The sequence below is a fragment of the Haliotis rufescens genome, unplaced genomic scaffold (genome assembly GCF_023055435.1).
Source record: "Haliotis rufescens isolate VD_foot unplaced genomic scaffold, xgHalRufe1.0.p SCAF_13, whole genome shotgun sequence".
NCBI lineage: Eukaryota > Metazoa > Mollusca > Gastropoda > Lepetellida > Haliotidae > Haliotis > Haliotis rufescens.
The window spans coordinates 6,874,691-6,887,431 of NW_025963813.1; the positions used below are offsets into that span (position 1 = coordinate 6,874,691).

The 12,741-nt window shown below is 39.1% G+C and overlaps 1 protein-coding gene across 1 annotated transcript; it reads left to right on the forward strand.

Moving 5' to 3' along the window:
* Positions 1-8,460: 8,460 nt before the first annotated feature.
* Positions 8,461-12,741, forward strand: LOC124119752. The gene is made up of 7 exons (XM_046482386.2): positions 8,461-8,537; positions 9,197-9,404; positions 10,077-10,222; positions 10,434-10,572; positions 10,871-11,007; positions 11,343-11,487; positions 12,118-12,741. The coding sequence occupies exons 1-7, from the start codon at positions 8,516-8,518 to the stop codon at positions 12,392-12,394; spliced, it is 1,074 nt and encodes a 357-aa protein (XP_046338342.1). The 5' UTR covers positions 8,461-8,515; the 3' UTR covers positions 12,395-12,741.

Below are 12,741 nucleotides of genomic sequence, written 5' to 3' on the forward strand. Positions count from 1 at the left end.
TAAATACTCAGGGCTTAATCTCAGGGTGTATATACTAATGACAAATAGTTACTATTGAGTAATAGCACAATAACACCATGACAAATACCTCTTTAGAGAAATATCCCAATAACGCAGTGACAAATAGTTCCTAAATCATAATATCACAATAACACCGTGACAAATAGTCCCTTTAGAGCAATATCACAATAGCACCATCACAAATAGTTCCTATATGGTAATATCGCAATAACATCATGATAATAACGACCGCCTCCGTGGTCTTGTGGTAGAGCGTCCGCCCGGAGAGCGGAAGGTCCAGGGTTCGATCCCGGGCCGCGTCATACAAAAAGACGTGCTTGTACTTGTTGTTACCCTGTCTGGCGCTCGGCATTAAGGGGCTAAAACAAGGACTGGTCGGCTCGGAGTCAGTATACTGTGTCTGAGTGGGGAATTCATGTTAAACTGCGGCATGGTATCTCAGTGAGCTAGCACTATAAATCGGCATCAGTCCGGACTAGTACAAGCAGCCACACACACACACATACACGTGCATGCACGTCGCTATATAAGTGCAATAATCTTGGACGCGGCGTTAAACCCAATTTCACCTCACCTCACCTCACATGACAATAACATTGTGACAAATAGTCCCTTTAGAGCAACATCACAATAGCACCGTCACAAATAGTTCCTATATCGTAACTTCACAATGAGATCACCACAAATAGTTCCTATATCATAATATCCCAATAACACCGTGACAAATAGTCCCTTTAGAGCAACATTACAATAGCACCATCACAAATAGTTCCTATATGGTAATATCGCAATAACATCATGACAATAACATTGTGACAAATAGTCCCTTTAGAGCAATATCACAATAACACCGTGACAAATAGTCCCTTTAGAGCAACATACAATAGCACCGTCACAAATAGTTCCTATATCGTAACTTCACAATGAGATCACCACAAATAGTTCCTATATCATAATATCCCAATAACACCGTGACAAATAGTCCCTTTAGAGCAACATTACAATAGCACCATCACAAATAGTTCCTATATGGTAATATCGCAATAACATCATGACAATAACATTGTGACAAATAGTCCCTTTAGAGCAATATCACAATAACACCGTGACAAATAGTCCCTTTAGAGCAACATCACAATAGCACCGTCACAAATAGTTCCTATATCGTAACTTCACAATGAGATCACCACAAATAGTTCCTATATCATAATATCCCAATAACACCGTGACAAATAGTCCCTTTAGAGCAACATTACAATAGCACCATCACAAATAGTTCCTATATGGTAATATCGCAATAACATCATGACAATAACATTGTGACAAATAGTCCCTTTAGAGCAATATCACAATAGCCCCGTGACAAATAGTCCCTTTAGAGCAACATCACAATAGCACCGTCACAAATAGTTCCTATATCGTAACTTCACAATGAGATCACCACAAATAGTTCCTATATCATAATATCCCAATAACACCGTGACAAATAGTCCCTTTAGAGCAACATTACAATAGCACCATCACAAATAGTTCCTATATGGTAATATCGCAATAACATCATGACAATAACATTGTGACAAATAGTCCCTTTAGAGCAATATCACAATAACACCGTGACAAATAGTCCCTTTAGAGCAACATCACAATAGCACCGTCACAAATAGTTCCTATATCGTAACTTCACAATGAGATCACCACAAATAGTTCCTATATCATAATATCCCAATAACACCGTGACAAATAGTCCCTTTAGAGCAACATTACAATAGCACCATCACAAATAGTTCCTATATGGTAATATCGCAATAACATCATGACAATAACATTGTGACAAATAGTCCCTTTAGAGCAATATCACAATAACACCGTGACAAATAGTCCCTTTAGAGCAACATCACAATAGCACCGTCACAAATAGTTCCTATATCGTAACTTCACAATGAGATCACCACAAATAGTTCCTATATCATAATATCCCAATAACACCGTGACAAATAGTCCCTTTAGAGCAACATTACAATAGCACCATCACAAATAGTTCCTATATGGTAATATCGCAATAACATCATGACAATAACATTGTGACAAATAGTCCCTTTAGAGCAATATCACAATAACACCGTGACAAATAGTCCCTTTAGAGCAACATCACAATAGCACCGTCACAAATAGTTCCTATATCGTAACTTCACAATGAGATCACCACAAATAGTTCCTATATCGTAATATCACAATAATACCATCACAAATAGTTCCTATATCGTAACTTCACAATGACATCATCACAAATAGTTCCTACATCGTAATATCACTATGACACCATAACAAATATTTTCTGTATAGTAATATCACAATAACACCATAACAAATATCTTCTGTATAATAATATCACAATAACATAACAAAGTGTTCCCATGGGGTAATATCTCTTGAAAAACATAAAACATTTATGAATAACAATGTCTTTATTGTTTGTAATCGCGATAGGCCCAGAAGAAGCCCTCAATCGTCGTTACAAACAATAAAAAAGATATTCCTAAAAAATTCACGCTCTCTTCCAACTGATCAATGCCTATCAAACACTTCACATACACTACCACAACATGACGCTAACACTCATCCTCCGAATGTGAAGAGTCATACTGATATGACATATCAATCTACAAGTTTTCAAAGTTGTTCCCATAATTACGGAAATAATATTCCTTATACATGATTGGACAATCCAGTCAACACTTTGACATAAAGTTCAACATTTTAGACGAAGTGGTAGATCAATGTCACCTGTTTTCCCATACGCAGACTGCAGAAACTAAGCCAAAAGGTCAACGAGACACCAACTGTATTCTCGTGACGCATACGCCTTCCTTAAGGGGGAGTATGATCTAAGCGTTAATTTGGCTGTAATGCTAATTGATTAGGGCGTTATTCTATGTACGTGTTGTGATACCCTGAGGGTATACTTACTATTGCTGACATCCGTCGATGGAAATAGAAAAAAAATATGCATAAAATCATTCTTTGCGACGTCAGAAAAGAGGCTTATTTCTATTTACTGTGAATACGACGTTGTGTTTATATTTGTACTGCAAAAAACGCCGGATGACTGTTATGTTAATATTTGTCCTGTAAAAACGCCGTATGACCGTTATGTTAATACTTGTACTGTATATATGCCGGATGACTGTTATGTTAATATATGTACTGTACATACGCCGGATAACTGTTTCGTTAATATATGTACTGTATAAACGCCGGATAACTGTTATGTTAATATTTGTACTGTATGTACGCCAAACGACCGTTATGTTAATACTTGTACTGTATATCCGCTGGATGACTGTTATGTTAATATATTTACTGTATATACGCCGGATGACCGTTATGTTAATACTTGTACTGTATATACGTCGGATGATCGTTATGTTAATACTTGTACTGTATATCCGCCAGATGACCGTTATGTTAATATATGTACTGTATATAAGCCGGATGATCGTCATGTTAATACTTGTACTGTATATACGCCGGATGACTGTTATGTTAATATATGTACTGTATATACGTCGGATGATCGTTATGTTAATACTTGTACTGTATATACGTCGGATGATCGTTATGTTAATACTTGTACTGTATATATACACCGGATGATCGCTATGTTAATATTTGTACTGTATATACGCCGGATGACCGTTATGTTAATATATGTACTGTATATACGCCGGACGACCGTTATGTTATTACTTGTAGTGTATATACGCCGGATGACTGTTATGTTAATACTTGTAGTGTATATACGCCAAATGACCGTTATGTTAATATATGTACTGTATAAACGCCGGATGATCGTTATGTTAATATATGTACTGTATATACGCCGGACGACCGTTATGTTATTACTTGTACTGTATATACGCCGGACGACCGTTATGTTAATATTTGTACTGTTTATACGCCGGATGACTGTTATGTTAATACTTGTAGTGTATATACGCCAAATGACCGTTATGTTAATATTTGTACTGTATATACGCCGGATGATCGTTATGTGAATATTTGTAGTCTATATACACCGGATGACCGTTATGTTAATATATGTACTGTATATACGCCGGACGACCGTTATGTTATTACTTGTACTGTATATACGCCGGATGACTGTTATGTTAATACTTGTAGTGTATATACGCCAAATGACCGTTATGTTAATATATGTACTGTATAAACGCCGGATGATCGTTATGTTAATATATGTACTGTATATACGCCGGACGAACGTTATGTTATTACTTGTACTGTATATACGCCGGACGACCGTTATGTTAATATTTGTACTGTTTATACGCCGGATGACTGTTATGTTAATACTTGTAGTGTATATACGCCAAATGACCGTTATGTTAATATTTGTACTGTATATACGCCGGATGATCGTTATGTGAATATTTGTAGTCTATATACACCGGATGACCGTTATGTTAATATATGTACTGTATATACGCCGGACGACCGTTATGTTATTACTTGTAGTGTATATACGCCGGATGACTGTTATGTTAATACTTGTAGTGTATATACGCCAAATGACCGTTATGTTAATATATGTACTGTATAAACGCCGGATGATCGTTATGTTAATATATGTACTGTATATACGCCGGACGACCGTTATGTTATTACTTGTACTGTATATACGCCGGACGACCGATATGTTAATATTTGTACTGTATATACGCCGGATGACTGTTATGTTTATACTTGTAGTGTATATACGCCAAATGACCGTTATGTTAATATTTGTACTGTATATACGCCGGATGATCGTTATGTGAATATTTGTAGTCTATATACACCGGATGACCGTTATGTTAATATATGTACTGTATATACGCCGGACGACCGTTATGTTATTACTTGTACTGTATATACGCCGGATGACTGTTATGTTAATACTTGTAGTGTTTATACGCCAAATGACCGTTATGTTAAAATGTGTACTGTATATACGCCGGATGACCGTTATGTTAATAAATGTACTGTATATACGCCGGATGACTGTTATGTTAATATATGTACTGTATACTGTCGCACCCCTCACAAACACATGCAAAGGAAAGTCAATTGATAACTGAAAAAAACGGGAACATATGGTACAAGTGAAAATAGGGAATTGTATACTAGGCATTATTTGGAATGTTAATACTACTTCAGACTGAACAGTGAAACGGTGAACTGAATAGCAAATACAACAACCGTGTTTTAGTGACACTCTAATATAACATGTGGATACACACCCAGGGCTCGATCTCATCAGGGTGTACATAGTAAATAGTTCTTATATCGTAATATCACAATAACATCATGACAATAACACTGTGACAAGTAGTTCCTTCAGAGCAATATAACAATAACAACACATTGTGGACATTGTGTTTCGATGAACATTTTTATGAGCACCTGCTAGCCAAACGATCATTGTATGCTGTTCACGTTCCGACACCACGTGTGTGAGTATCATGATCCCAACAAACACGCAATGTATATTTACTGTAACTTCGGGTGGCCGTAATAGGTGTACGTGTATCAAGTGCTTATCGGTCTGGAGGAATCACGACATGAGCGTTTGAATGACTTTAATAACAGTCAACGAAACATTCTAAGATACGACGCGGATAGGTTGGACTTAAACAGAAACAACAGTTTTTCTAAACTTTTTAGTCAACATCAAACATGGGTATATACTTTCTTTTGCCCGGCAGTTTGTGGACAATATTTTGTTAATCTCTTGTTATTCGATATATGAATGTACATCAGGGGACAGCTTCGGGGATAGCCGGGTTTGAGTGAGTGAGTGAGTATGGTTTTACGCTGCTTTTAGCAATATTCCAGAATATCACGGCAGGGGACACCAAAAATGGGCTTTACATATTGTACCCATGTGGGAAATCGAACCCGGGCCTTCGGCGTGACGAGCGCGCGCTTTAACCACTAGGCGACCTGACCGCCCTTGTATCCGTTTCTGAGGCGTCGCTGTACTGGTAGAGCTCTTTTATAATGACTAACCGTACGTCATGATCAATGAATGCATTCATTCTTCTTGACTAAAATTTTCTAACTTCTTAGAATGTTTACCTGGAGGACTTACTTGACTCATCACAGTCACGTGCCCATAGAAAGAGGACACTGAATCATCGCCTCTCCCCCTGGGACCGGGACTGCCCCATGCTTGTGCCCCCGGCTGGGTATGATTAAGTCGCATTGGACAATACAACAGAGGAAGTCAACACCTTATGGTCACATCTTATCCCGTGTATAATAGATATTACGCTGTAACTTACATTAACTGCACCAGTAACCATGCACTGTTTGTTGTACGCATTCAGGAGAGATGACACGGAGAATAAGCAAATTGAACCACAACAAACGCGGATCCCTTGGGGTGGGGAGAGCTGGTGCGGGAGGGGAGGGTAGAGAGAGGGGTGAGGGCGTGGAGGGTAGGGAGAGCGAGTGTGGGCGAGGTCGGGTGGGGAGAGCTGGTGCGGGAGGAGTGGGTAGAGAGAGCGGGTGTGGGCGAGGTGGGGTGGGGAGAGCGGCGTAGGCGAGGTGGGGTGGGGTGGGGAGAGAGGGTCTGGGGGTGTGATTTCGAACCTTCCAGATATTTAGACATTTAGGAGTTTTATTGTCTTAACGGTGATCCAGAAAACAAACACACAAATACAACGCAACTGTAAAACACAAACAGCTTCGGGGTTCATTGGCATTCATTAAGTATAACTTGTTGTCGCAAAACGCACCCCTCCTTTTTCCACAAGCTGTACCTGTACTGGGGCGGCGGGGTGAGCCCGGTGGTGAAAGCGTTCGCTCGTCACGCCGAAGGGCGGCGTTCGATTTTCCACATGGGTTCAATTTCTAGTGTCCCGGCCGGAATATTGATAAAAGAGGCGTTAAACCATATTCACGCACTTACAGTATTATATTGTCACAGCAACCTTGTCTCATAGGTTTCCCAGCACCACATCACTCTGTACACATACATTAAAGAAGATTGTTTGAAATGAATAAATAATTGAGAACTTAAAATCCAATTAAAACATTCTTGCAAACACCATTCAGATAACCATGACAAACACTACATTGGCGTGACTAATCATCCAGAAAAGTATTGTGTTTTGTACCAATTACAAGGTACACCATTGTACCCAACCCCCAGAAACTGTTAATAAGACCACAAATACAGTAAACTACGGTTATAACGAACTCAAAGGGACCACTAATTTTAGTTTGTTATAACCGTAGTTCGTCATAAGAATATATACAGCATACAAGCAGCAAATATACAGCAAATTGACGGGATCAAAACACATTTCATGTTATCCGTCAGTTCGTTATAAGCGTGTTCGTTATACACGTAGTTTACTGTATATGAAAATACTGAAAAAGGACATATTTGTTGAAATAACCGAGTGATAGTATACATGCTGGAACAAATATAATTGTGACGAAAGATAACTGAAGCGAAAAGATCCACAACAATTATGATGACATGGATTATGTGACAACACAAAAATAGTATCCGTTCAAATTGTTTCTTTAAAACTGCGATACATATTCAAGGGGGAATGGTAATGATCTAATATTTCATCACACTTCGAGAACAGAACACCAGAAATTTTGTCATATCATTTCATATTACAGTAAAACTACAGTAATAACGAACACGCTTATAACGAACTGACGGATATAACGAACTTACTTTTTTGGTCCCGACTATTTGCTGTAGTTATGCAGTATATATGCTTATAACGAACTACGGTTATAACGAACTAAAATTAGTAGTCCCTTTGAGTTCGTTATAACCGTACTTTACTGTATATTGTATCGGTTGCCAGAACAACATATCATATCAATATGATTTCTTACTATCAACATATCAACATATTAATTGCATGACGATCTAAATGCAGAAATATTAAATTTCAAACTAAAAAGAAAAGAAATCAAATCTGATATGATATTATTTTTAAATCTTTACATGTAAAGAAAACTCCACTTGAGACAGGTGTATAAGGTATCAGGCTAAGAATAAAATTCTGTCCGAAAAAAAACCACACAAAAAAACAAAACAACAGGCGCCATTTCTTATTAAAGTTATGATGATCCAACACAGAGCCCGCTGGACACAACGGCATACCGAAAGTTACGTCAATAATTGCAATCGTGGACTACAGCGGGCACACTTCTGATATTATCGTACAGCAGAGTGATTAGTGGTAACGAGCACGCGTCAGTCATTAATTAATACAGCCATATTTCACCCGATTAATTCTGTTGCGATGACACACGTGTCTGTTTCGTTAATGATGGATATAGATCAATAGAAATACCTCACGCATGATTAACATTCCGTACATTTAACACACGGGTATATAAGCCTCACATGACCTGAACATGACCATTCCAACTTCGTGGTCTCTTGTACAACAACGGTGAAATGGATTACAGATTCGCACTTGGTGAGTGAAATTGACTTGTTTGATTTGTTTTTTCGTAAAGAAAAACCCTTCACATGGACGAGTGGTACTGTGCTCTGCAGTCTATTACTATATCTCCAGACGAAATATTTCAACAGTTTTGATATTAAAGGGTAACTTTCATTAACAATTTTTCAATTAAACGTTTAATACCTATATCAATCTTTTCTACTTTACCGACACTTTCAATAACAAAAAAACCTGCTGAAACAAACGTTAAGCATTAACATATCTGAACTTGACGAATTATATCTTCATTATAAACATACTTTGGAAAGAACAGTGGGAGACCTAAAATAGCTGAACTCTCTACAAATATGATATCTATATTTTGCGAACAATACGAAAAAGATAAACATCCTAGTTTGGAGTTAGGGTGGCAAGAGTACAATGTGCTAAACCCATTTCTACGTGTAGTTGTTTGGCATATGACTAAATACAGTGTGGCTCAATACCGATCCATTCACATTTCACGTGTGAAATTCATTTCGATCATATTGTTGCTGGAATATTGATAACTACAGCTTAAAACCAGAATAATTCACTCACCTTTTACAGATGGGTACAATATACGAACCTATCTATGGCTGCCTCCGAAATATAGCCGAATTCATTCACTAATTCTCCACTTGCACCTCCAGCCCTCGTCCTCCTGGCCGTGACGACACAAGTCCGGGGCCAACAAAACCAACAGGCGACACAATGCCAGAGAACGTTCCTGGCAAGCGCGATGAGCTGTGTCCAGAACGGGTCCATCAACTTTAACCACCTGACCTACATCACCAGCAATGGCACCTCCGGCCAAATGCCCCCCGAAGGAATACAACAGTTCCAGCTCCGAGCCTGCAAGTATGTGTGCTTTGACTACATCTCTTGCGTTTATCGGTGCCCCATCCAATGTTAGAACCGGCATATGTCGCATGTATAGGGAAACCCGTTAATCCGGACGGTACCGTTCCCAGTATAATCGTCCGAATAACGAATCTTCGGATTAACGAGTCTGTGTTAATGTCCAGTGTAGATATGAAGACGTTCCTCATAGTCATCGTCCGAACAAACGGATCAGGAGTGATGAGATTTCACCGTATTAGAAATCCTCAACAGAAATCCTCCATGTATATGTTTTGAAAAAACATTATGATCCCATATTACCTTTCCTTAGAATGTTAGAGAAGTAATCTCCACTCCTGTGGCAAAGAATACACCGGTTCCATATTCCATATTCCTGTTTCCAGAATCTGTTTTCTATACTCTAATACGGCTACAATAATGCAACAATGCTGCATGCAATGTTAGAAACTCTAACTCCAATAAGTCTTGAAGTCAGTAAAGAATGGGGGAGCATATGTAGGTCGGTGGCTAACGCGTTCGCTTGTCACGCAGAGGACCCGGGTTTAATTCCCCACCTGGGGACAATGTGTGATATCCCTTTACTGTGTTCCCTGCGGTGATGTGGCTGGCATAATGCTGGAGCATCACACCCTAATCACTCACTCAATAAACAATTCTTTCTTCTCGTAGCCTCCGTCCTCAGATTGACCAGTGTGGTCAGTTGGTTTCGTCAAGATTGGTCAACAGCTCACTCTGCATGAACGCCTTGGACAAACAACAGCTGATGCTCAAGGCCAAGAATATCTTTGGGGAATACGACAGGATTTGTGCCCATCGTGAGTCTTACAAACTATTTTAAATCACTATTAAAAGACTTTCGGTGTTGAAACTCTACCTCCATTGAAGTACTTCCGTTATTTAGCATGATTCAACATGAAAGCAAAACATCTCAATACATAAACAAAATTGTATAAGAAATGAATTTCAAATCACTTTATCTTCGTTAGGAAAATACAAGCAGAATGTTAAAATGATCATCCATTTCAGCCTGCAGATACACGCTTCTGGATGAACTTCGTCAGTGCTTCAGTTACAATAACCTCGACCCAAGGACCTTCGTTGATGGTGCATGGGGCCAGGGAGCAGTCATTGGTACAAATGAAGATCAGGTCTTCAAATTTTGCAAGTATGTACACTTACAATATCACTATACATTTTGAATGGATTACGTTAATTAACACTTTCAACTGCAAAACATGATATTCCACCAAAGTATCACATTGACTTTATCCCAAAGAAAATTAACAAGCCATCTCATTCTAAATGCATAAACTTCACTTTATTTCCCTCAACCGCAAAACCTTTTCACAAAAAAAATAAAGTTGCATAATTTAATTTGAATCATAAGAATAAACGTCATATCGTCAAACAATCATGACTGACGTTGACCTTCGCCTACATCTTTCTTCGACTGTTTCTTGCAGCAACCGACAGATGCTTATGCAGTGTATTCGTCAGAAGTCCCAGATGTGCCCCGATGCCGCCACTGTCTTCTATAGAATAGGAATGGACATCCTGTCAATGGAGAAGGGAATTGAGACGCTCTGCCAGGCACCAAGAGGTAACAGTTGTTCAATTCTTTGTTCACAGTACAAAACATTGATAAACCAACTGAAATTTAATCTATAAGAATCAAGAGGTCGACCGATGAGTTTAATTACATCTAACAACCTTAAGATATTCTTGTAGGACAATAGTTCCTTAGTGTTTTCACAACGGTCAATGTCTTCTTGGACAAAAGCAGTGTAAACTCTTCGCTGAAGGGTTCAGGCTGTGTGATACTGCTACCAGCGCTTCACGTAGTGTAGTTCAGATCACATGTCTCTTTTAAGGTCTCTGATTTTATCTTATGATGTGTCGTTTCTGAATTATTCAACTGAAGCATTCCTCCTTCAGTTTACCTGGCCGGTATCGGGTGCTTCACCAGCCCCACCCCCGAGGTGAAGATGTGCCTCCAGGATGGAAGCATGAAGATGCAGAACATGAAGCTCCTCCTGCAACAGACCATGCAAGAACAGCAGTTCAAGATGCAGACCTGCACGTGCGTACCTGTCCACAGATGTACCTCGGAGAATTAGTGCAATAATCCGTTATCTATTACTAAATTGGGGGGGCACATGTAACCAAGTCGTCTAGGGCACCGGTATTCACTTGTTGCGCCCCTTACGCGTGTCAGAATGCAATGATCATGGGTTCGAATACCAGATTCGATTATGTTTCTAGGTTTGTCAGCAACTTACCCCTGCTCTTAGGTTTCATCAAAGTGTGAAAAGTCTAAAACCTGCTACACCTCGGTATTTATTCCAACATGAAACTGACACGCTATTATAATGCATAGATTTGTTCGTATTAACTGGTCAGGGTTTAACAACCTTTTCTGGAGTCAGGTGGTATCTGTCAACTGTGCACGACCCTTTAGCAGTACATTCTGATACCATGGGACATCATTAGTTTGTAACACATCAGTCTATTCCTCCAGCTTTTTCAGTACATTTGTTCAAAAGATCCTGATTCCAATTCTTTAATTTTTGCAAACAATACAACTGTTTCATATTATTTCTGAAGTAAACTATATTGTTTCCACGGGATTTATCGAAATCCTCATCAATTGATAGAGATTATTTTGGCCCATTGATTGGGAAACTAACAAGAGTGTTGTTCGTTTTTCCAGCGTTCGTCTTCAGCAGGTGGACTGTGAGTTGGGCGCCTGGGCCCGCCGTCAGCACGACAGATGTGACAAAGCCGTCATTGGTCTGAGGAACGAATTAGAATGCAAGATCCTCCCTAGTCTCTGTATGCAGACACACCCGCAACAGTACCAGAGACTCTGCAATCCAATGAACTTCCACCTGAACGAACGTGAGCAATACGCAAGCGCCGGAGTCGTCATGGTCACGTGGTCGACTCTCGCCATCTTGGTCATAGCTGGACTTTTCTCAACCGAGTGAATGGCTTTAAGTTCAAGTAAATCCACAAAATCTGGCCCGAAATCTGATAAAGTTGATCAGCGTTGACAGAAAAATGGAGTATGACGGCCATGAAGAATTTCATTCTCCTTTTATTTGGCATTACCACAATACAATCCGACAATCCAGGATCGCCAACCCATTGTTGTACATAGCTTCATGTCCCATCGATCTCCCAAGCTTTCATTTGCTTTCGTAAATCAAGAACATACAATAGTCTTGTACATTCCTAAATCCTATTTCAATTGATGCCGTGCATATGCAATACATGTAAATATGATTCCGTTAGTGTAGAACTATTTTTAATAAAAATATATTTTGTTCATAAA